Source organism: Phyllostomus hastatus, unplaced genomic scaffold (assembly GCF_019186645.2).
Source record: "Phyllostomus hastatus isolate PE091 unplaced genomic scaffold, TTU_PhHast_1.1 phas_scaffold_216, whole genome shotgun sequence".
Taxonomy (NCBI): domain Eukaryota; kingdom Metazoa; phylum Chordata; class Mammalia; order Chiroptera; family Phyllostomidae; genus Phyllostomus; species Phyllostomus hastatus.
Genome location: NW_025334018.1, coordinates 338,914 through 365,891, shown reverse-complemented (window position 1 = coordinate 365,891; position 26,978 = coordinate 338,914). Strand labels below are relative to the sequence as shown.

The 26,978-nt window shown below is 39.6% G+C and overlaps 1 protein-coding gene across 1 annotated transcript in view; it reads right to left on the bottom strand.

The window, feature by feature from the left end:
• The window catches only part of RNF115 (ring finger protein 115), an 80,860-nt gene that overhangs the window by 8,987 nt on the left and 44,895 nt on the right, over nucleotides 1-26,978 (bottom strand). The window contains exon 4 of the mRNA XM_045816488.1: nucleotides 20,611-20,819. Coding sequence (XP_045672444.1) covers nucleotides 20,611-20,819 — 209 coding nt within the window. The remainder of the gene's footprint in view (nucleotides 1-20,610; nucleotides 20,820-26,978) is intronic.

Sequence of the window (26,978 nt, the reverse complement as noted above, 5' to 3'; positions counted from 1 at the left end):
GCTACCCTTGCTTTTGGAGTCCAAAAAATCATCACCAAGACCAATGTCAAGAAACTTACCACCTATATTTTCTTCTAAGAGGTTTATGGTTTAGGCTTTACACTCTAGTCTTTAATCCATTATACTTTTTGTATACGATGTAAGACAGTGGTTCAATTTCATTCTTTTGAATGTGACTGTCCAGTTTTCCCAAAGTCATTAATGAAACTGTCCTTCTTTTGGTGTATATTCTTGGGTCCTCTATCATAAATTACATGACAATATATGCATAAGTTTATTTCTGGGCCCTCTCTTCTAGTCCAAAGGCAGCTATGTCTGTTTTGATGACAAAGCCATACTGTTTTCACTACTACAGTTTTGTAATATAGTTTGAATTTAGGGAGCTTGATGCTTCCAGCTTTGTTCTTCTTTCTCAAGATCACTTAGGTTATTAGGGTCTTTTGTGGTTCCATACAAATTTTAGGACTGTTTACTCTATTTCTGTGAAAAATACCAATGAAATTTTGATACAGATTACACTGAAGTTGTAAATAAAAAACACTTTTAAGTAGACATGATTGTCTTAACGTGTATTAGTAAGAATTTGACAAGTATTACTTATATTGGCAGTAATAGCGGAACGGGAGAGTACTATACCTTCTCCAAGCCACAGGGCAAGAACCACTAATAGTGGGTTGATGTCTTCAGGATGAAAGAGCTGTGGTCTTGGGAAGACCTATGACATGTAGTGGGACTTGTGTCCCTTTCCAAGACCAGCTCTTTCAGCCTGCAGACATCAACCCTTGCCTCTCCCTGTGTGTATGGACTGGTTTGGCAATCCACTGGGTGTCATGATTTCTTCTTACAGCCATTTAGAAAGATCAATGAGGATAACATCAAACCCAGTAAGAAGTCAGGGCTCTGAGAGCCCCTCAGTGGCATATAGCTTGCTCCTCAGCAACAGACTGAAAGCCTTGAGCTAGTTAATATCATGATGGACAAGATCACCAAAGGATGTACCCTTAGGAACTGGGCTTTTGTGGCTACAACAGTGCATGCAAATCCAGTATGTGACATAACCTTGCTTGCCCTTGTGTTCCTATGGAGTGTAGAGAGCTGGCAGTACTTGCCAGCAGCACACCCTGAGAAAAAAGTACATTATACTGAACTACTACTTCTTTTCAAAACTAGACATATCAAATGATTAACGATAAAAAAACATGAGGAAATAATACACAACAGAAAAACACACAGAGGTGATCTAGAAACTGGAGATTAAAAAAGGACTTTATCTACTGACTAGTATGGTTCAGTGGATTGACTGGCGGCCTGTGAACCAAAGGGTCACTGGTTCAATTCCCAAGCAGGGCACATGCCTGGGTTGGGGGCCAGGTCCCCAGTTAGGGGCATGCCAGAGGCAACTACACAGTGATATTTCTCACCCTCCCTTCCCCATTCTCTAAAAATTAATTAATTAATTAATTAATTAATTAATTAAAAAGGGCTTTAACTATGACTAACATGTTCAAGTAAAGATGGAGAATTTCACCCAAGAATCTGAATCCATAGTGGCAATCAAATAGACAGTTTAGTAAAAGGAGAAAAATTTATACAATCTGAAGAGAAACCAGAGTATCAAATAGACATTTTAAAAATGAAAAATATATCTGAAAAAACAAAGTCATTAGATACAAGAATTGTTCAGTGCATTTTAGTTTATAATGATGAAATGATGTCAATCATTAGGGAATTGTCTATATTAATTACTATACATAGAATTCTACTCTTGTATTTAAATGTGACAGATCTAGCAGGTGTATAAGCAAGACATGGAAAGAAGGACAACTATACTGTTATATGAAGAAAATAAGATTTATAAACATTTAGATACTAAATATTAAATACTGCCCCTGACCTCCTGGAACTATACAAAAAGTTACAAGTATAAACAGGTACATAAAATGAACTCTTAATTTTCCATATAACCACAGCAAAAAAAAATTAACATATTTTACTGATTGTTAGTACAGTTGTCCCTTTTTTTTCTCCCTGTATTCCCCTCCACCCTGCACCAACCCCTCCAACCAGCATTCCCCCTGTCCCTTAGTTCATGTCCGTGGCTCATACATACAAGTTCTTTGGCTTCTACGCTTCCTATACTACTCTTAACATCCCCCTGCCTATTCTGTATCTACCATTTATGCTTCTTATTCCCTGTACCTTTTGCCCCATTCTCTCCTCTCCCCTCCCCACCACTAACCCTCCATGTGATCTGTTTCTGTGAATCTGTTCCTGTTCTAGTAGTTTGCTTAGTTCGTTTTTGTTTTGTTTTGTTTTAGGTTCAGTTGTTAATAGCTGTGAGCTTGTTGTCATTTTACTGTTCACATTTTTGGTCTTCTTTTTCTTACATAAGTCCCTTTAACATTTCATAGAATGGCTGGGTGATGATGAACTCCTTTAACTTGACCTTATCTGGGAAGCACTTTATCTGCCCTTCCATTCTAAATGAAAGCTTTACTGGATAGAGCCATCTTAGATGTAGGTCCTTGCCTTTCAGGACTTGGAACACTTCTTTCCAGTCCCTCCCTGCCTCTAAGGTTTCTTGGGATAAACCAGCTGATAGTCTTATGGGAACTCCTTTGCAGGTAACTCTCTACTTTTCTCTTGCTGCTTTTAAGATTCTCTACTTATCTTTAATCTTGGTAATTTAATGATGATGTGTTCTGGTGTGTGCTTCCTTGGGTCCAACTTCTTTGGGACTCCCTGAACTTCCTGAGCTTCCTGGACTTCCTGGAAGTCTATTTCCTTCGCCAGATTTGGGAGTCTCTTTGCTAGATTCTCCGTTATTACTTTTTCAAATAAGTTATCAATTTCTTAGTGTTGTTCTTCTCCTTCTGACACCCCTACAATTCGGATATAGGAATGTTTAAAGTTGTCCTGGAGGTTCCTAAGCCTCTCCTTGTTTTGTGTGTGTGTGTGTTTTTGGGTTTCTTTTTTTGAGTTCTTGTTTGTTCATTTTGTTCTGGTTGAATGTTTACTTCTTCCTTCTGCTCCAAATCGTTGATTTGAGTTCCAGTTTCCTTCCCTTCACTGTTGGTGCCCTGTGTATTTTTTTTATTTGACTTTGAACAACCTACACTTTTTCTTCTATTTTGCGACCATCCTCAACCATCTCTGTGAACATCGAGATTACCAGTGTTTTCAACTGTGCATCTGATAGGTTGGCTATCTCTTCATCGCTTAGCTCTGTTTTTGGAGCTTTCATCTATTCTTTCATTTGGGCCATAATTTTTGTCTCAGCACGCCTGTTAACGCTGTAAGAGGTGGGCCTTAGGTATTTTCCAGGGTGGGGCAACTAACGTTGCTGTGTTGTGGCACTCTATGTAGGGGAGGAGTCCAAGAGGGAACAATGTTTGCTCAGCTCTCTACTGGCTACCCTGCTACCCACAAACAAATTGAGCTCTTCTGGTGCTGATTCCTGTGTGGGTGGGTTTGTGTATGTTCTAGTACCCCGTGGGTCTCTCCAACGAACTCTCTTGTTAGGCTGGGAGTTTCACATACCACCACATACCCCACAGGTTTTTACAGCCAGAGGTTTTGAAGCTTTATTTCCCCACACTGGAACCCTGGGTTGCACAGTCCATCTTGCTCTCCAGTTGTTCCTCCCAGTTTATCCACACACAAATGTGGGACCACCCGCTATGCCAGTTGCTGCTCCACCCTCCCAGTTCCAACTGCTGCCTTGCCACAGGTCCTCTCGCTCTGGCTGCCTATCTCTGCCCCTCCTACCAGTCTGAATGAATGTTTCTTCTTTAATCCCTCGGTTGTTCTATTTCCATACAGTTTGATTTTCTGGCAGTTTGGTTATTTTTTGTTTTTAAATTTGTTTTTCTTTTGATTGTACAAGGAGGCAAAGTGTACCTGCCTATGCCTTCATCTCGGCCGGAAGTTTCGGAGCAAAAAAATTTTAATACATTTTCTTTTCATTTTTTTAAAGATTTTATTTATTTATTTTTAGAGAGGGAAGGGAGGGAGAAAGAGAGAGAAACATCAATGTGTGGTTGCTAGGGGCCATGGCCTGCAACCCAGGCATGTGCCCTGACTGGGAATCGAACCTGCGATGCTTTGGTTCGCAGCCCGCACTCAATCCACTGAGCTATGCCAGCCAGGGCCATACATTTTCATATATCTCTACTGGTTGGCTGTTATTTCCTAAGTGTGTACCTGGAATGAAAGTATAGGACAGTATTCTCAAAGGCAGGTATACTGCCATGAGGTGATTTTACATAACAGGGATATTAAAGAAACAAATCCAATAGTTACACATTTGTTTTAATTCAAAGGCAAGACACATTTCTTATGTCAAAGTCAGAGAGCAAGAAGATGGTATCACTTGCAGAGTTAGGGAACCCAGAATGTCAAGACCTCCCCACAATAGTGAATGGCCTGAAGAAATTAATAGTAACATTTATGCCCATGCCCCATCCCTCCAACGTTACTTTGGTAATACGTGAATCCTGAGTGAAAAAAAATGGAAAATTGAGAATACCAGAAGTTACATTTACAAAAAAATGTATAGGCCTCCAATCAAGATGGTGGCACATTTAAACAGGGTATTCAAAACCTCCCACAATGGCATCAAAATTTTACAACTACAGAATCACCATTATTCAGAACTACCTGAAACATATCTGAACAGAAGTCCTATAATTAAGAATATAAAGAAGCTATGTAGAGACTGGCTGGAAAGGGGGAGACAATGAATGAGCTGGTCACACACCTACATGTAGTTTAATACCAGGAGGGAGCTCTGAGCTGCAGAGGTCCCTTCTGAGAAGCCTGGGGTCCTAGCTGAACAGCATATCCCCATAACTTCTGACTATGAAACCCAGTGAGTATTGTGGCTGCATCAGATAAGGGGCTACTGGAGTCTTAAGCTGCCCTTTAAAAGGGCCCACACAGGGACTTACTTGGACTCACTCCCTCTGATTTCCAGTGCCGAGACAACAGCTTGAAAGACACCAGGGACATATGGGGAGGAACTGAATTGTCATCAGGCTGAGAGCTGGATGAGCACCTTTCTCCGAGACAGGAATGTGGAAGAAGCCATTGTTCCTTTGCTGAGCCTTCCCCCACAGAGCCGGCAGACAGGTACAATATCTGCATCTCCATCAACCTGGCTAACACTGTTCGTCCAACCCTGGTGATTCCCTGAGACCTTCCCCACCCAATTTGCAGCCCACCCAAGTGGTTTCCAGTGCCTTTTCCATATACACAGCCTACCTTGGCTCATGCTGCAAACATTCCTAAAAGTTCTCAAACAAGCAGCATCTGGCCTCTGTATACCCTGTACCTTCTGCTAAGTGAGCCCAGATATGGCACTAAAGGCAGCCAGCTTTAGCTTGTAGGTTGGCCTCTGCCAGGTACCTCCAAGCACAGCACAGGTAGTAGCTATGTGCAGATTGCTGTGCAGCTCATGCCTAACGGCCCCGAGCAGGGCATATGCAGCTGCTGACCTTCTCCCAGGAAACCCCAGAGCCATAAAACCCAGTAGACAGTTTCAGACAACACCGAAGCACCACCCAAACATCTCCATGAGCAACACACTCAAGGGACAAACTAATAGGGTGCCAGAGCACAACTAAAGTGACACTCCCATAGGGTCAGCCCTTATGCTCCAGTGTGATCTCAGTTAATCCAAGCAACCCACTGGCCTAGTGATAAATCCGTACCATTACGTGCCAACAGCAATCAAGGCTCAACTACAACAGAAGGGTACACACGGCTCACAAGAAGCGGGAGGGAACAAGGGAAGGGGGAAAGGACCTGGAGTGCCAAGCTTGGGTGATTGGGGAGACTGCACCACTGGGCCCTACAGGACATCTACAACACAAGGCCATTTATACAGTGACTGGGAGATGTAGCAGCTCTAATTCATACACAGAAACAAACACAGAGAGGCAGTAAAAATGAGGAAACAGAAAAGCATGTCCCAAATGGAAAAAAAAAAAAAAAAGAACAATACTCTGGTGAAAAAGAACTAAACAAAAAGGAGATAAGCAATCTACCAAATACACAGTTGAAAACACAGGTTATAAGAATGCTGAATGAACTTAGGAGAAGAATAGAGGGACTTACTGAGAACTTCAACAAGAGACAGGAAACATAAAAATGTAGACAGAAAACATAGAAAAGAACCAGTCAGAAATGAAGAATATACACTAACTGAAATGAAAACTGCATTACAGGGAATCAACAGTAGAGATGAAGCAGAGACTCAAACCTGCAATCTGGCAGAGGAAACATAAATCACCAAATCAGAACAGCAAAAATAAAAAAGAATCCAAAATATGAGGATAGTGTAAGAAGCCTCTGGAACAACATCAAATGTACCAACATTCACATCATGGGAATGCTGGTAGGAGAAAAGAAAGAGCAAGGAACTGAAAATCTACATGAAAAAATAACAAAACCTTCCCTAACCTGGTGAAGGACACAAACATACAAATCCAGGTGGCACAGAGTCTCAAAAAAAAAAAAAAAAGAACCCAGAGGCCCATACCCAAGACATATCATAATTGAAATGCCAAAGGTTAAAGACAATGAGAGAATCTTAAAAGCAGGAAGAGAATATGCCCTAGCTGGTCAGTGGATTGCATGCTGGCCTGCGAACCAAAGGGTTGCTGGTTCAATTCCCAGTCAGGGCACATGCCTAGGTTGCAGGCCAAGTCCCTGGTTGGGGGAACTTGAGGGGCAACCACACACTGATGATTCTCTACCTCTCTTTTTCCCTCCCTTCCACTCTCTCTAAAACTAAATAAATTTTAAAGATTTATTTACGTTTTTTAAAAAAGCAGCTAGAGAAGAGTAGTTAGTTACCTGGAAGGGAGCTTCCATAAAAATGATTTCTAAAGAGAAACATTTTAGGCCAGAAAGGGATTGATATGAAATGTTTCAAGTGATGGAAAGCAAGCACTTAAAACCAAGATTACTCTACCCAGCAAAACTTGCCTTTTCTGTTTTTTTTTAGGTTCATTTGTTTATACTTGTGAGTTTATTGTCATTTTGTTGTTCACAGTTTTTTATCTTCTTCAATTTCTTAGGTAAGTCCCTTTAACATTTCATAAAATAAAAGCTTGGTGATGATGAACTCCTTTAACTTTATCTGGGAAGCACTTTATCTGCACTTCCATTCTAAATGATAGCTTTGCTGGATAGAGTCATCTTGGATGTAGGTCCTTGCCTTTCAGGACTTGGAATACTTCTTTCCAGCCCCTCCTTGCCTCTAAGGTTTCTTTTGAGAAATCAGCTGACAGTCTTATGGCACTCCTTTATAGGTAACTCTCTCCTTTTCTCTGGCTGCTTTTAAGATTCTCTCCTTATCTTTCATCTTGGCTAATGTAATTATGATGTGCCTTGGTGTGTTTCTCTTTGGTTCCAACTTCTTTGGAACTCCCTGAGCTTCCTGGACTTCCTGGAAGTCTATTTCCTTTGCCAGATTGGGGAAGTTCTCCTTCATTATTTGTCCAAATAAGTTTCAATTTCTTGCTCTTGTTCTTCTCCTTCTGGTACCCCTATAATTTGAATATTGGAAAATTTCAGGTTGTCCCAGAGGTTCCTAAGCCTCTCTTCATTTTTTCAAATTCTTGTTTCTTCATTCTGTTCCCATTGGATATTTATTTCTTCCTTTTGTTCCAAATTGTTGATTTGAGTCCTGGTTTCCTTCCTGTCAGTGTTGGTTCCCTGAATATTTTGCTTTTTTTCACTTTGGGTATCCTTCATTTGTTATTTCATTTTGTAACCAAGATCAATCAGTTCTGTGAGCATTTTGATTATCAGGGCTTTAAATTCTCCACCAGATAGGTTGGCTATGTTCTCATCACTTAACTCTCTTTCTCATGTTTTGCTCTGTTCTTTCATTTATGCTCTATTTTTTTGTCTCAATAGAGCAATTTTTTGTTAAGTTGTAGGGCGGCAGGGCCTTAGGTATTCACCCCAGTAGGACAACTGTCCTTCCTGCGCTACAGCACTGTCTGTCGGGGAGGAGCCAAGAAGGGAACACTGCAGCTCCCCTGCTAGCTCTAGCCCCACTTTCCAACAAATCCTCGTGTGAGACTGTGAGTTTCTCCCACTGTGACAACCGCTGCAATAGTCCACAGTCAGCTCTGAGTCTCAGTTTCCCACTCAGCCAGCCCCGCCCCCATGATCCACTGCCTTCCCACGGGTTCTCTCCATCCGCCTGTCTTACCGGTCTGGTTAGTCTGGTTGACTGTTTATTTAATTTCTTGGTTGTTGGAGTGCAGTTTGATTTCCTGGCACTTCTGGTTGTGTATTGATTTTAGATTGGTTGTTATCCTCCTTTTGGTTGTGCAAGGAAACGATGGGTTTCTACCTATACATCTATCTTGGCCAGACTCTACCCAGCAAAACTTTCATTCAGGATCTAAGGGCAGATACAGAGCTTTCTAGACAAGAAAAAACCGCCCTAGGTGGTATGGCTCAGTAGGCTGAGTGCCGGCCTGCAAACCGAAATGCCACCAGTTGAATTCCCAGTCAGGGTACATGCCTGGGTTGTAGGCTGGGTCCCCAGTGGGGGGCACATGAGAGGCAACCACACATTGATGTTTCTCTCCCTCTTTCTGCCTTTCTCCTCTCTCTGGAAAAATAAAATATTTAAAATGAAAAAAACTAAAGAAGTACCTTATATGTGCTGTCTACAAGAGACTCAAGTCAGATAGACACATAGACTGAAAACAGATGGAAAAAGATATTTCATGAAAATGGAAATGAAAAATTAAAAAGCTGGGGTAGCAATACTTCTACCAGGCAACACAGACTTTAAAACAAAGGCTATAACAAGAGTCAAGAAGGACCCACCAATTCCAGTTTTAGGTATTTATCCAAAGAAACCTGAAACACTAAATTAGAAAGACATATACTTCCATGTGTTCACTGCAGTATTTATGATAGCCAACATATGAAAGCAACCTAAGTGTCCACTGATAAATATTGATATGATTCAGCCATAATAAATGAAATTTTGCCACCTGCAACAACATGGATGGACCTGGAGAGATACTGTGATAAGTGAAATAAGTCAGACAGAGAAGGACAAATGCCAGATGATTTCACTTATATGTGAATTCTAAAAACCAAAAAACCAACGACCAAAACAGAAACACACCCATAGATACAGAGAAAATTTTGACAGTTCCCAGATGGGAGTGGGGATTGGGGGATGGGTGAAAAAGATGAAAGGATTTAGAAGTATTAGTTGGCAGTTACAGAATAGTCATGAGGATGTGAAGTACTACATAGGGAATGTAATCAATAATACTGTAATAACTGTGTATGGTGTCAGATGGGTACTTGATTTAAAGGGGTGATCATTTTGTAAGTTGCATAATGTCTAATCATGAAGTTGTACAATTAAAACTGATATAATATTGTATGTCAACTGTAATTAAAAAGTAAAAATGTATGTTTTAAATATATTTTATTGATTATGCTATTACAGTTGTCTCATTTCCCCCTTTCACTCCCCTCCATCCTGTACATCCCGACCCACCCGAATTCTACTTCTTCAGTTCATGTCCCTGTGTCATCCTTAACAACTTCTTTAGCTTCTACATTTCCCATACTATTCGTACCCTCCCTTTATCTATTTTCTACCTGCCATCTATGCCACTTATTCTCTGTAACTTTTGACTTCTCTCCTCCTCCCACTCCCCTGTTGCCAACTGTCCATGTCATCTCCTCTTCTGTGGTTCTGTCCCTGTTCTAGTGGTTTCCTTAGATTGTTTTCATTTTAGGTGTGGTTGTTAATAATTGTGAGTTTGCTGTCATTTTACTGTACATGTTTTTCATCTTCTTTTTCTTAGATAAGTCCCTTTAACATTTCATAAGACAAGGGCTTGGTGATGATGAACTCCTTTAACTTGACCTTATCTGAGAAGCACTTGATCTGCCCTTCCATTCTAAATGAAAGCTTTGCTGGATACAGCAATCTTGGATGTAGGTCCTTGCCTTTCATGACTTGGAATACTTCTTTCCAGCCCCTTCTTGCCTGCAAGGTCTCTTTTGAGAAATCAGCTGACAGTCTTATGGGAACTCCTTTGTAGGCTATTGTCTCCTTATCTCTTGCTGCTTCTAGGATTCTCTCCTTCATTTTTATTTTGGCTAATGTAATTATGATGTGCCTTGATGTGTTCTTCCTTGGGTCCAACTTCTTTGGGACTCTGAGCTTCCTGGACTTCCTAGAAGTCTATTTCCTTTGCCAGGCTGGGGAAGTTCTCCTTTATTATTTGTTCAAATAACTTTTTCACTTGTTGCTCTTCCTCTTCTCCTTCTGCTATCCCTATAATTTGGATGTTGAAACATTTAAAGATGTCCTGTAGGTTCCTAAGCCTCTCCTCATTTTTTTGAATTCTTGTTTCTTCCTTCTTTTCTGTTTGGGTGTTTCTTTCTCCCTTCTGGTCCACTCCATTGGTCTGAGTGCCAGTTTCCTGACCCTCACTATTGGTTTCCTGTACATTATCCTTTATTTCACTTAGTGTAGCCTTCATTTTTTCATCTAATTTGCTACCAAATTCAACCAGTTCTGTGAGCATCCTGATCACCAGTGCTTTGAACTGTGCATCTGATAGGTTGGCTACCTCTTCGTCACTTAGTTGTATTTTTTCTGGAGCTTTGATCTGTTCTTTCATTTGGGCCATTTTTTTAGTTTTGAGGAGTCTGTACGTCCCAGGGGCAGAGCCTTAGGTGTTTACCTGGGCGAGGCAACCCAGTCCCTTGGTTGTGATGCTTATTTGGGGGAGGTGTCTGAGAGGAAACAATGGTGCTTGCTCCACTCTCTGCTGGATTCCAGTCACTTGCACTGCTTCCCCCAAGCAAACTGGGCCCCTCTGATGCTGATTGCCAGGTGGATAGGTATGTGTACACTCTAAGACCCTGTGGGTCTCTCCAACACACTCTCCTGTGAGGCTGGGAGTCTCTCCCGGAACCTCAACCCCCACGGGTGTTTTCAATTCGTGTTTTGAGGCTTTATTCCCCCACAATGGGACCCTGGGTTGTGTGGTCTGTCTTGCTCTCCAATTTCGCCTGCTTTATCTGCACGCGAATGTGGGACCACCCAGTCCACCAGCCTTGTGTACCACACCCCACTCCACAATCCGCCACCTTGCTGGGTCTGCCCACTGCCACTTTGTGCACCCTGGGGTCCACCAGCCACTGCTGTGCCATGCATGAGTCCTCTCTACCTGGCCACCCAACACTGCCCCTCCTACCGGTCTGGATGAATGTTTCTTTTTTAACTACTTGGTTGTCGGACTTCCATACAGTTCAATTTTCTGTCAGTACTGGTTGTTTTTTTGTTTCTAAATACTTGTTGTCCTCATATTAGTTGTGCAAGGAGGCACAGTGTGTCTACCTATGCCTCCATCTTGGCAGGAAGTCCCAATAAAAATATATTTTTTAAAAGAAAGGAAATGCATAAATTTGCTACCATTTTTACATGGTGGAGAATGTTTATTTAATTCATTCAGTTAGTAGTACTATATGCAAGGAATTTTGTTGGACTCTGGAGGAATAATCATCCCTGCCTTCCTGTAACTTCCAGTCCCAGTGGGGAAGACAGAAAGATATTAAATAAGTGTCCAAAAAATAAAACTGCTTCTGTGACTATGAGTTAAAAAAAGTACACAGAGCTCTGTGAGGAACTGGGGACTAAGTGTGTCAGAAAAGCCTTCTCAGAAAAGGTAAGATCCAAGGGGTAAGTAGGCCTAAGAAAGGGGGGAAGGGTTAGAGCTAGAGGCAAAACATTTTAACAATCCAGACAGAGAAAACTAAAATGTGCAAAGGCCCCAAACAGAGAAAACTAAAATGTGCAAAGGCCCCAAAGCAACCATGGGAGACTAAAAGGCCAGTATGAACAGAATGGAGAGAGCAAAGGAAAAGAGGTGTGAAATGAAGCTGGAAAAAGTAGGTAGCAGGCTATTAGGAAATGAAAGGGACTTTGATTTGATCAGTGTTTATCTCAAAATTTTTTGTTTTGTTTTTAAAATTGATTAATATTGCTTGATTTTTAACTATTAATTTTATGGTTACTTTCTATTAATGACAAATGTTTCTTCCATTGACATAAACTATAAGAGTTAAAATATATATTCAGGTGCGAAAAACAGATATCTGACTAAATATGATTTAAATTGCAAGGACATTTATTTACCTCAATTAACAATTAGTCTGAAGGCAAACAGTACCAAGTTTGGTATAGCAACTCAATGAAGGATGTCTGCCAACCTCAGCATACAGCATATCAGCCATGTCTCCTATACATGGTTGTAAGGTGGCTGCAGCAGCTCTAAGAATGACATCCTTATACAGAAAATAAAGAGCTAGAACGCTCCTCAGAAGAAGAAAACAGAAGAAAAATTTTCTCAGAGGTGCTTCCAGCAGACCCTTTAGGTCCCACTGGTGAGAAAAGGGTTATACTCCTCTGTCCAACTTGTCAAAGAGCCTTAGAAAGTAACATCTGGCATTTTTCTGATCCTCTAGCAGAACATGGTATCTACTTGGCAAGAAGATAAGTGGGGAAGGTGGGGGAAGCTACTAAATCGTCAGTATGTTTCTTGTACGCATAATAATATGAAGCTTCTTTTCATAGTACATTTAAGGTAAAACAAAGAAACCCAGGTAGGTTTATTTAATGAAAACATTAAATAATAACGTTGATAGGGAAAAAATCATCAAGATAGTACTTAAATGTCTAAAATGTAAAAAACACTTGACTTTACAGCCCAAATCACTGAGTTCATAGCACCCATCAAACAAAAGGTGGTAGTGGGGGTGCCCAGGGTTAATACATTTACAAGTGATAAGATCAAATCTTCAGAAGATTCCTGAAACATTGTTTAATATAAAATGAATGTTAACCTTAAAGTACAATTAATCTGAAATAACATGACAGTTATTCTATTAGCTGCAACAGCTAATAAAATACCTAATTAGCAGACACTGGGTAGCTGACCCCAAATCCATTCTCAACACCCTTCTCCCCTGCCACCTACTACCACAAAGAGCAGAGGAGCTAAATACATACTCTCTCAGCTTTTTTTTTTTTTACAGCTGGGGTTGGGGAGAATGTGACAAAGTACCCAGTGAGTAGAATTTTCCTGACAGATGACACAGGTGGGAGTGGGGCAGTGACAAAGATTTTCCTTTCTTTTCTTTAAAAAAAGGAGGAGGGAGCTCTGGCTGGTGTTGCTTAATGGAATGAGCGCCAACCTGTGAACCAAAGGGTCACTGGTTTGATTCCCAGTTAGGGAATATGCCTGGGTTGCAGGCCAGGTCCCCAATAGCAGGTGTGTGAAAGGCAACCACACATTGATGTTTCTTTCCCTCTCTTTCTCCCTCCCTTCCCCTCTAAAAATAAACTTTTAAAATCTTCTTAAAAATGAGGAGGGAGAGGGGGGACAAATAAGCTGGTGCTATATCTTTCCCTTTTCTTCTTGCCTGAGACCCTATAGCAATAAGCATAAGGGAGAGACTAAGAGAATCATGGAGATCCAACACTAACACAGTTGAGACAGTGAACTAACTAACCTGCTGCCCCCTACCTATAGATCTGTTCAGTCCAACAAAAATATTCTTGTTTAAAAGGCAGCTTACGTCTTTCTCCCACTCTGCTATTACTCAAAGGGATAATGTTGTAATAGGCTAGACCACAATTTCCCATGGAATAAAAAGGCAAAGCAACCAAGGAGTACTCATTCAAGCTAATATGTTCACACTGATATTTTGTTAGTCTGACAAAAAATTTCTGAGCAACAGATTTTAAAATTTGACTCTTGCCTACTTGAACCATATGGGGCCCAGAGCAAGGGCTATGTGAAAACAGTGTATACAGCCTAGCACCTGAAAAGGTCTAGGCATTTGATAAATGCTAGCTACCTTCTCCTTCTTAGACTGCAGACAGAATATAAGATTGCCAAAAGGCATGCACATTGTGTTTTTAAGCAATCAATAAAACAGAAAGAACAAATTAGGTTATCTCTTTCCATTCTTGTTTGGCAACTAGAAAAAAAAATCTTCTTGAAAGTATTTTATTTCCATTAAAGGAATGCCAGCAGAAACAGTATTTGTCTAATAGGCCAGAAATTATCAGCTAATAATTAGAGAAACACAGGCCAATTACTTTACTCTGATGCCCTCTTATTAATTTAAGGGCTGTGAACAAGTGCTGCTTGCCTAAAATGCCTAGATCCAATTAGTCTGACCAAATTGGGATTATCTGAACATCAAAATGAGTAATAATTAAAATAAAATCCATGAGTCCACGCTAAAACAAGTCAACAAAGAGACAAATAAGGTAAGGCAGGGAGAAGACAAAAACTTTTTTTACAGGAGACTGTATTACCTATAGAAGGAATCATAGAAATGGAAAAATTATTTTACAGCCATTATAGTACTAATTCAAGAATCAGTAATGGATGTTAGTATCATTAGGTGAAAAACTATTAGGACACAAGATATTCAGTCTCCAAGTATCACTCCAGATTTAATTTATTAATTAGAAAAGAGAAATTTTTCTTTAACTGTGGAAGAAAAATTTGGCAGATATTACCTTAACCAAATGGTCAAACTTAACATTACCCATGATAGGACAAGTTGATATTTGGTGCCCCTCAGTTGTGATACACTAAGGACACAACATTTATTTGATATTCTCACCCAGCTACTTAATCTGAATGAAGAAACAATCACAGAAATCTAAATAAATGGGCATCTTAAAAGAAAAATTAGCCTTGATTCTTTATAAAATGAAGGGAGGTCATTTGTGGGTTTTCCAGCTGACAGCATAATAAGAACCCTAGTCAGCTAGTATTAACATATAATTAGTGCAAGCAAATAATCCTATAGATGATTCCAGCCCTCAAGCTTTATGTCTTTCTAGCTGTGGTCCTAGACATAATACAAAAGAGACAAACTATCTCCCTATATCCTATTCAAATTACTGACCCAAAGAAACTGTGAGAGATAATACATTAATTACTGTTTCAAGTCAACAAGTTTTAGAGTAATTTCTCATGCAACAGATAACTACTATAGATTCTAATAAAGCAGAATCTCAATTTTTCTCTGTAGTACCTACTTCATAAGGTTGTTCAAAACATTAAATCAGCTAATGGATGCCAAGCCTGGCACAGTATGCTTCCTGAATACTATTAGCAAATAATATAACTTCAATTTGCATAGTTAGAACTATGATGGAGGAATGCATAAGTACTTAGGGAGAGCACAAAGAAAATGCAATTGACACAATCTTGGAGATCATGGGAGATTTTCCGAATTCAGTAAAGGACTGATTTAATTGGGTCAAGAAAACAGTGGAGGTATTTCTGCCAGAAAAAACAGATTAAGCAAAGATACAGAAGCATGAAACAGCATGGTATATGTAGATAACTCTAAGTTTTATATTGGTAGAATAAAAGAAAAGCAGTAGCAACAGGAAACAAGGCTGCAGAGGTTGGGAGGATTCAAAAACAAGAGGGCTCTGTTTACTGCATTATGGACCCTGTAACAATGGATTTTAAGAAGCAAAGTGATGATACGAATTTGAAAATTTAGGTAGATAATCCTGCAAAGGTAATATGGGAGTAAATTCAAGGATGAAAAAGCTCTGAAGGAGACAGAAGAGTCAGGAATCTAATGCAACAGTTCAGGCAAGCAAGAAAAAATGTGGATGTGAACTAGGGAGAAAATTGGAGTTGAGAAATAGGAAATGAAAATTAAAACTTAATGACTGATTGGATGTATGCTTATGGGAGCTTGGGTGAGACAAAGATAAGGTTAATGCCTAGGCTTCTAAATTGGTACAGAGTGGAACCTCCAATTAAAATCAGAAATAAAGCAAAAAGATCAGATTTGGACTACCGGCCAAGATGGAGGCATAGGTAGACACACTGTGCCTCCTCGCACAACCAAAATCAGGACAACAACAATTTAAACGTGAGAGACAACCACACATTGATGTTTCTCTCCCTCTCTTTCTCCCTCCCTTCCCCTTCTCTAAAAATAAATAAATAAAATCTTAAAAAAAAATTGGGTAGTAACTAAAGCAGTGGTTCTAAACTCTGGCTACGATCAGAATAACCTTAGGAGCTTTTTAAAATTATCAATGCCTGGAGACTTCTGGCAAGATGGAGGCATAGGTGGACGCACCATACCTCCACACACAACCAAGATTAGAACAACAACAATTTAGAGGCAGAATAACACCCAGAACTGACAGAGAATTTATCTGAATGGAAATCGGACAGCCAAGAAGTTGAAGTAGACCCGTTCATCCAGACCAGTAAGAGGGGCGGAGAGGAGCAGCCAGGCGTGGGTCACGGTGCACAGAGAACAGGAACAACTGGGTGCATAAGGCAACCGGGGACGCAAAAAGCATCTGGGGTGCACAAGATCGCAGCAGGTGGACTCTGAGTATGCAAGCAGCAGCTGGCAGACCCAGTGAGGCAGCGATTGTGGACCAGGGCAGAGTACGCAGCCCAGGATCCCAGAGAAGGAACTGAGGTCCCAGGAGAACGGAGCTACTGCCATTGTTCCCTCCCACCCCCCGCTCCCACCCCCACATACAACCTCACAATCTAGCGACTGGGGTACCCAGCCCCGGTGAACACCTAAGGCTCCGCCCCTCAACGAAACAGGAGCAACCAGACCAAAAAAGAGAGAGAGAGAGACATGTCTCAAACAGAAGAACAGATCAATACCCCAGGACTCATCCTTTTGAGCGACCAAGAGATAGCCAATCTATCAGATGCACAGTTCAAAACACTGGTGATCAGGAAGCTTAAAGAATTGGCTGATTTTGGGTGCAAATTAGATGAAAAAATGCAGGTTACCATAAAAGAGATGAAGGAAGATGCAAGAGAACCAATAGTGATGGGAAGGAAACTGGGACTCAAAACAACAGAGTAGACCAGAAGGAAGAAATAAACAGTCAACCAGAACAGAAGAAGAAATAAGAATTCAAAAAAAAATGAGGAGAAGGATAGGAACCTCCAGGACATCTTTAAACGTTCCAACATCCGAATTATAGGGGTACCAGAAAGAGAAGAACAAGAGCAAGAAATCAAAAACTTATTTGAAAACATAATGAAGGAGAACTTTCCCAATCCAGTAAAGGAAAGAAACTTCCAGGAAGTCCAGGAAGCTCAGAGAGTCCCAGAAAAATTGAACCCAAGGAGGAACATACCAAGGCACATCATAATTATATTAGCCAAGATGAAAGATAAGGAGAGAATCTTAAAAGCAGCAAGAGATAAGGGGACAGTCACCTACAAAGAAGTTCCCATCAGACTGTCAGCTGATTTCTCAAAAGAGACCTTATAGGCAAGAAGGGGCTGGAAAGTATTCCAAGTCATGAAAGACAAGGACCTATATCCCAGATTACTCTATCCAGCAAAGCTTTCATTTAGAATGGCAGGGCAGATTAAGTGCTTCTCAAATAAGGTCAAGTTAAAGGAGTTCATCATCACCAAGCCCTTCTTTTATGAAATATTGAAGGGACTTACCTAAGAAAAGAAGATAAAGAAAAAACATGTATAGTAAAAGGACAGCAAACTCACAATGATTAACAACCACACCTAAAGCAAAACCAAAAGAAATTAAGCAAACAGGTAGAACAGCAACAGAACCACAGAAATGGAGATCACATGGAGGGTTAGCAACAGGGGAGTGGGAGGAGGGGTGGGGGGGAAGGTACAGAGAATAAGTAGCATAGATTGTAGGTTGAAATAGATAGGGGGAAGGTAAGAATAGTATGGAAAATGTAGAAGCTAAAGAACTTGTAAGTATGACACATGGACATGACTAAAGGGGGGGATATGGGTGGGAGAGGGTGTACAGGGTGGAGGGGAGTGAAGTGGGGAAAATGGGACAACTGTAATAGCATAATCAATAAAATATATTAAAAAAATTATCAATGCCTGCACTACACACAAAATAATTAAATCAGAATCCTGAGGTGCGGGGAAGGAGGTATCAGTATTTTAAATTGTATCTTCAGCACTCTAGCTGGATGGCTCATTGGTTGGAGTGTCGTCCCATATACTAAAAAGTTGGGGGTTCAATACCCAGTCAAGACACATACCTAGGTTGTGGGTTCAATCCCTAGTAGGGGTGTATATGGGAGGCAACCAGTCAATGTTTCTCTGCACATTAAATTCTCTCTCTCTCTCTCTCTTTCTCTCTCTCTCTCTCCCTCTCCCCCTCTCTCATCAATAAACATATACTCAGGTGAAGATTAAAAATAAAATAAATCCTCAATAACACTAATGTATAACCAGATTTGAAAACCACAGAGCTAAAGTATATATGTGTTGGGGGGGCAGGGAGAAATATGATCAAGCGAGAAACAGTTAAGGGAGAAAAGGGAAGGAGCAGGAAGAAGAAAATGAATGATATGAAATCCGAGGAGAAATAGGTCAGAGGAATGGATCAGAAATATGGACTGACAGAGTTACTACCCCCATCCCCAAAAAGGACACCTCATCTGAAGAGACTAGAGGGAGAAATAAATATTGGTATACAAAAAGTTGGGCACAGAGATTTGGTAAGTTCATGCCTAAGGCACCAATTTTCATAATGAAGAATACAACTCAGCTGCTGAAATCAGCTACTGGATAGAAACTTTAGAGAGTAAAATTGTGTTACTTCAAAATATTTGGTGAGGAGAATGGAAATTAAAAAACTAATGAAAAGTACTGACCATCTAATAAAAATTAAGTACACTTACCAGCTGAAGGGACAACAATGCACTCATTTAAATGATTTTCCTCTAGCAGTACTTAGCCACCATACTGTGATGTAGGAACAAGGGAAAGTAGACTGACAACAGAACTAATCCAAAACTGGCAGTATTTTGGGTGGTTGGGGAAAAAAAAGAGGTAAAAGTTTAGAGGAACTGTAAGTTCAGGAGTTCAACAATGGTGACTACACCAGGCAGAGAAGGGAAAGTAATCTACAGGTAATATAAAGATGTTTATCTATTTATTTTTAGAGAGAGGGAGAGGGAAGGAGAAAGAGAGCGAGAAACGCTGATGTTAGAAACAGGAACTAGTTGCCTCTCATACACGCCCCAATCAGAGACCAAACCCGCAACCAAGGCATATACCCTGACCTAGAACCAAACCAGCAACCTTTTGCTTTGCAGGATGATGCCCAACCAACTAAGCCACACCAGTCAGGGCTAATCTACAGGCAATTTGAGTGTCACAGGACACAGTGGATTTACCTCTGAGCATAGAAGTTATTAAAACAATCTAGTATTTCATTGGCCTTTGTCCTAAACAATCCCATTAAATTGGATTTCCATATCCTATAATTTTCCTAAGAAGGAATGTCATAAGAAAACTAATAGACAAATAGATGTATGTATGTGTGATAAAGCAAGTATAATAAAATATTAATAGTAAAATCTAGAAGGTGTGTACATGGGACAAGTGTAGGCTCTAGAAAACACTGCCCAAACAGGAGTGTAAGATGACAGAAATATTCTATAATCTGGGCTGTGAAATGTGGACTGCTAGCTATCTGTGGCTACTCAGTCCTTAAAATGTGGTTAGTGTGGCTGAAGAATTTTGAGTGTTGTTAACTTGTAATGTAAACTGATATAAGCTCATGTGGCTAATGACTGTGGTATCAGATAGTGTAGCCCTAGGTTCATGTACTCCTGAGTGCATGAATCCACCACTGATCCAGTTTACTTCATTTCACCAAGTTTTAGTTTATTCTTACATAAAAAGAGAACAGCAATAGTAACTACTAATTCATATGGATTAAAAGAGATAAGGAGATAAAACATGAAGCACAATCCAGCACATGTGGTAAAATTTTTTTTAAAAAAATCCTCAGTTGAGGGTATGTTTATTGATTTGAGAGAGAGAGGAAGGAAGAGAAAGGGAGAGGAACATCGAGGGGTTACCTCTCATATGCACCCTGACCAGGGATCAAACCTACAACCTAGTTATGTGCCCTGACTGGGAATCGAAACCACAACCTTTTTGTGTATGGATTAATGCTACAGCCAACTGAGTCAATCGGCCAGGGCCGTATAGTAAATATTTTTAAAATTTGTTTATTATCCCTACTAAAGAAGATCCATGAGATGAGGGGCTACCACTAACTGGTGTTTTGCTCTCCATTATATCCCTAGTGTCTCGTACAAATACCCTGCTATAAAAGGCTCAATAGAAATTTGTTGCATGAATGTTTTCAGCAGTCACAAGACTCTATGTTTATTCCTATTAAAATTCATATTAAGTCCATTGCTCCAATCTGCTGTGTCTTTTTGAATCCTAATGTCATGCAATATATTTGATTCCTTTTCAGTATATTCTGAAATTCTGATACACAAACCTGTATGATTCTGAGACATAAATAAAAATGTTAACCAGAGACCTATATCATTAGTTTTATCACCCTGACTTTATCATCATTCACTAACTGGTACAAGTTGGGTATAGAGACATTCAATTTAGATGTATCTTCATTCTACCTTATAAAAATTAGCTTAAGCTAATACGTCTTTCATTGAAACTACCCTTGTAACAACATCTTTGCACTCACCCTTCAATAGCTGGGGATCTATCAGGACGAGTACTTCCTTGTGATCTGTATCTCCGAGTCATTGGCAGCCGAGGAGGTCGACTTGGTCCCCAGAAGTCAGTGTGAGTTTGGGGTCTCTCAGTGGCTCTATTATCTTGATCCAGTGGACTGCTACTTAGAAATGGTCTAAAATCTTGTATAATCATCGCATGGTCCAAATTGCGCCAGAGCTATTAAAAAACAGAAATAAACCACATTATAGTTTTAAGAACAGTAAGAGGAAAGAGGAACAAGTCTTTCAAGTTCATGAAAAGGGGGGAAAACCTTACATATTGCAAAACTTAATTTCCTTCATAGAGAAATTAAAGGCCAATGGCCAAACACATTTTTTTCCTTTTTAATCCTCATCTGAGGACTTTTTTTTCCCCATTGCTTTTAGAGACAATGGAAGAGAGAGAAAGAGAGAGACAGAATCATAGACTTGCTGACTTCATGTTTGCACCCCAACTGGTGATTGAACCCACATCCTGGGTATGTGCCCTGACAAGAAATCAAACTAGCAACATTTGGTCTACAGGACCATGTTCCAACCAACGGAGCCACACAGTCCAGGGTCTGAACCCCTTTGCAATAAAAACATGAGCCAAAGGCAATCATGGACTTCTATACTAAGCACAATCAATCCTTCAGATCAACATTATAACCCTTATTTTAATGACATTCACATTTCCACTATAAAATAGTAAGATTTAAATAAAACATATGTATTTCCACACTTGTAAAAAAGCATCATCACCACAAAGTGGAGACAGATTTCTAAAACATACTTCTCTTATTATAGCTAATGAAATTGAAGCAGTAATCAAAAAACTCCCAACAAACAAAAGCCCTGGACCATATGGCTTTACAGGTGAACTTTACCAGACATTCCAAGAACTAATGCCTTTCCTTCTCAGACTATTTCATAAAATTCAAGAAGAGGGAAGACTCACAAATTCATTTTACAAGGCCAGCATTATCCTAATTCCAGATAAAGACACTACAAAGAAAGAAAATTATAGACCAATATCACTGATGAACATGGATGCTAATATCCTCAACAAAGTATTGGCAAACCGAATATGGCAATGCATCAAAACGGGCATATGTCCCTGGCTGGCATAGCTCAGTGGATTGAGCACGGGCTGTGGACCAAAGTGTCGCAGGTTCGATTCCCAGCCAGGGTACATGCCTGGGTTGCAGGCCATAACTCCCAGCAACTGTACATTGATGTTTCTCTCTCTCTTTCTCTATCTCCCTCCCTTCCCTCTCTAAGAATAAATAAATAAAATCTTAAAAAAAAAAAGGGCATATGCCATGATCAAGTGGGACTTACCCTGGGAATACAAGGATGGTACAATGGTACAACATTTGCAAAACAATAAATATGATTCACCATTTTGTTTATGTTTGTTTCATAAACAAAATGAAAGATAAACACCACGTGATTATATCAATAGATGCAGAAAAAGCCTTTGATAAAACCCAGCACCCATTTATGGTAAAAAGTCTCAGCAAAGTGGGAATAGAGGGAGCAAACCTAAACGTAATAAAGGCCATATATGACAAACCCACTGCTAGCTAGCATTGCACTCAACAGGCAAAAACTACAGGCATTCCCCTTAAGATCGGGAACAAGACATGGATGCCTGCTTTCACTGCTCTTATTCAACATAGTACTGGAAAGTCCTAGCCATAACAATCAAATGGGAAGAAAAAATAAAGGGCATCCAAATTGGAAAGGAAGAAGTAAACTGTCTTTATTTGCAGGGGACATAACACTGTACACAGAGATCCCCAAAGATTCCACCAAGGAACTACTAGAACTGATCAATAAATTCAACGAAGTAGCAGGATACAAAATTAATACTCAGAAATCAGTTGCATTTTTATATGCCAATAATGAGCTAACAAAGGGAAATTAAGAAAGACAATCCCATTAATAATTTCTTCAAAAAGAATAAAATACCTAGGAATAAATCTAACCAAGAATATAAAAGACCTATACTTGGAAAGTTAAGAGACACTGAAGAAAGAAATTGAAGATATAAGTAAGTGGAAGCAAATGCCATGTTCATGGACAGAACAAATTAATGTCATTAAAATTAAAATGTCCATACTCCCCAAAGCAATCCATAGATTCAATGCAATTCCTATCAAGATTCCAATGATGTATTTCACAGAACTAGAATATTTCAAAAATGTATATGGAATCACAAAAGGCCTTGCATAGCAACAGCAATGCTGAGAAAGAAGAACAAAGTTGGAGGAATCATGCTACCTAATATCCAACTGTACTACAAGGTCATAGTAACCAAAATAGCCTGGTACTGGTATAAAAACAGATACACAGATTAAAGGAAGAGAATAGAGGGCCCAGAAAAAATCCACACCTTTATAGTCAATATTCAACAGAGGAAACAAGCAGGTACAATGGGCTAAATTGTGTTGGTAAAATTGGACAGATATGTGCAGAAAAATGAAACTTGACCACCTTCTTACACCACGTACAAGAATTCAAAATGGATCAAGAACTTAAATGTTAGACCCAAAACCATAAAAATCCTAGAAGAAAACATAGGTAGAAAAATCTCAGACATTACTCATAGCAATTTTTTACTAGATACATCTCTCTAGGCAAGGGAAAAAAATGGAAAAATAAACAAATGGGACTTCATCAAACTACAAAGTTTTTGCACAGCAAAGGAAATCATCAACAAAATACAAGGACAAGCCACAGAATGGGAGAGCATATCTGCTGATACAGCTGATAAGGGGTTCATATCCAAAATTTATAAAGTACTTATAATACTCAACACCAGGAAAACAAACAACCCAATTAAAAAATGGGCAAAGGATCTGAATAGACACTTCTACAAAGAGGACATACAGATGGCCAAGACATATGAAAAGATGCTCAGTGTCACAAATCATCAGAGAAAAGCAAATTAAAACCAAATTGAGACTTCCAGCAAAGATGGAGCCATAGGTAGACACATTGTGCCTCCTTGAACAACCAAGAGGAGGACAACAACAAATTAAAAACAAAACAGGACTGACAGAAAACTGAACTGTACGGAAGTCCGACAACCAAGGAGTTAAAGAAGGAACATTCATCCAGACCCGTAGGAGGAGCAAGACGGGCAGTCGGGCACAAAGGACCCCTGGCAAAGCGGCAGCTGGCAGACAGGGAGAGGCAGCAGCTGGTGAAGCAAAACAGACCGCGTAATCTAGGGTTCCAGTGCAGAGAAATAAAGCCTCAGAACCTCTGACTGTAAAAATCTGTGGGGGATGTTGCGGCAGAAGAAACTCCCAGCCTCACAGGAGAGTTTGTTGCAGAGACCTACGGGGTCCTACAATGTATACAAACTCACCCACCCAGGAATCAGCACCAGAAGGGCCCAATTTGCTTGTGGGTAGCAGAGGCAGTGACTGAAAACCAGCAGAGCACTGAACAAGCAGCATTGTTCCCTCTCGGACCCTTCTTCCACATACAGCATCACAAGGAGCCAACATGGGTTGCCCCACCCTGGTGAATACTTAAGGCTCTGCCTCTTACTATGTAACAGGTATGCTGATACAAGAAAAAAAAATGACCCAAATGAAAGAAGAAATCACAGCTCCAGAAAAAATACAACTAAGTGATGAAGAGATAGCCAGCCTATGCAGAGTTCAAAACACTGGTAATCAGGATGCTCACATAAATGGTTGCATATGGTCACAAAATAGAAGAAACAGTGAAGGCTATGAAAAGTGAAATAAAGAAAAATGTACAGGGAACCAATGGTGAATGGAAGGACCTAGGACTCAAATCAATGCTTTGGACCAGAAGGAAGAAATAAACAGTCAACCAGAACAGAATGAAGAAATAAGAATTCAAAAAAAAATTAGGAGAGACTTAGGAGCCTCCAGGGCAGCTTTAAACATTCCCACATCCAAATCATAGGGGTGCCAGAAGGAGAAGAGGAAGAGCAAGAAATCAAAAACTTATTTGAAAACATAATGAAGAACTCCCCCAATATGGCAAAGGAAAGAGACTTCCAGGAAGTCTAGGAAGCTCAGAGAGTCCCAAAGAAGTTGGACCCAAGCAGGAACATACCAAGGCACATCATAATTACCCAAAATTAAAGGGAAAGAGAGAATCTTAAAAGCAGAAAGAGATAAGGAGACAGTTACCTACAAAAGAGTCCCATTAGACTATCAGCTGGTTTCTCCAAAGAAACCTTGCAGGCAAGAAGGGGTTGGAAAGAAGTATTCCAAGTCATGAAAAGCAAAAACCTACATCCAAGATTACTCTACCCAGCAAAGCTTTCATTTAGAATGGAAGGACAGATCAAGTGCTTCTCAGATAAGGTCAGGTTAAAGGAGTTCATCATCACCAAGCCCTTATTATATGAAATGTTAAAGGGACTTATTAAGAAAAAGAAGATCAAAACTGTGAACTGTAAAATAACAACAAACTCACAACTATCAACAACCAAGCCTAAAATAAAAACAAAAACAAACTAAGCAAACAACTAGAACAGGAACAGAATCACCGAAATGGAGATCACATGGAGGGTTAGCAGCCACTGTGGCAGCCACTATGGAGAGCAGTATGGAGATTCCTCAAAAATTTAAAAATGGATCTGTCTTTTGATTCAGCAATTTCACTTCTGGGAATATATCGGAAGGAACCCAAAACACTAATTCGAAAGAACACAAGTAGTCCTATGTTTATTATAGCATCATATACAATCACCAAGATATGAAAGCAGCCTATGTGTCCATCAATAGATGAGTGGATAAAACAACTATAAAACATTTAAACAGTGGAATTCTATTTGGCCATAAAAAAGAAAATTTTACCCTTTCCAACAAGACCTGGAGGATATTATGCTAAGTGAATTAAGCCCGAGAAAGACAAATACCATATGATTTCACTCATATATAGAATCTAACAAAGAAACTGAACAAGCAAAACAGAGACAGACTCATAGTTGAAGAACAGATAACAGCTAGTGGGGGCGGGGGGATTAGGGGGTGTAGAAATTGAGCAAAAAGTAAAAAGGACTCATGGTCATGGACAACAGTGTGGTGATTGCTTGGGTGACAGGGTTATAAGGGTACTAAATGATAATGGAAAAAATATAATAAAGATTAAAAATAATAAAAACATACTAACAAGTGCAAATTTTTTTTTTAAATACTTCTCTTAATTTAGAAGCTCCACCAGAAAGGATTAGTGTCAAAACTGTGTCAAAGCAGTGCAGGAATGCCTGATAAGACCATTCCACTGTACGTATTTTTATCACTAAAAGGGTGGTGTTGATGGTGGGGAGGAATAGGGGGACAACAGGCTTGTGTGACTGTTGGGTTTGGCTGAAGAATCACTAAACAAAGAGTGAATGGAAGAACACAAAGCACTTCTGAAATAATTTAAATTGCAATTATCTACACACAAGATATTTCAAGAGTTCCATAGAACACTGCTTATTTTACTCCATCTAGCCAAGTATATAATCCTAGTCATATTTTGGTCTTTTTGTTTTAAATGAAAACAAAAGATTAATGTACAGATAACATGTATACCGAACTGCTTAGCACATGACTTTTCATGTCTTAAATTGTTCACAGCCCTCCAACTCCAGACTGATCCTTTCTTCTGAGATCCATACTAGCAATAGCCTCCTATAATAACACTCATAGAAAGTGCTAGCAGTCTAGTTGCACATTATGCTGAGGTCATTCCAGAATCCAGTCTAGTTTCAATCCAGTAACTTGCCAAATCAGTTCTCAAAATTAAAGGGTCTGTTTATGAATAATGTTGATTTTTGCTAAATTTCTTCCAGTTTACAATCTGCTTGTTTTCAAAATGTTTCCTCCCCTTTACATTAAAAAATACAATATATAATATAAAGTGCACTATATTCTCTATTCACTCAGATCTAACCAATCCCTACCCCTAATCCCACTCCCCCACTGAGTTTAATTTGGTGTGTGGAATTCCAGATCTTTAAATACATGTATATACACCCACTAGGTTTTGTAATATACATACATATACATACACATTCATTCACTCAACCAACAAATACTGTTTGAGCATGTACTATGTCCCCAGTCACTTTTTGGGAACTGTAACATATAATGTTAAAAAAGAATAATAAAAAAAAAACAAAACCCTGCCCTAATGGATTTCATTTTCAGCTTAACAATAACCCACAACCTTCCGACCAACTTGGATTTCATTTTCAAGCAGGAAAAGACACACACACTCCTACCTTCCAAAAAAAGAAAAAGAAAACTGTATATGTTAGATGCGGATAAATGCTATGGAGGGTAAAAGGTCTGTATTGACTCAGAACACA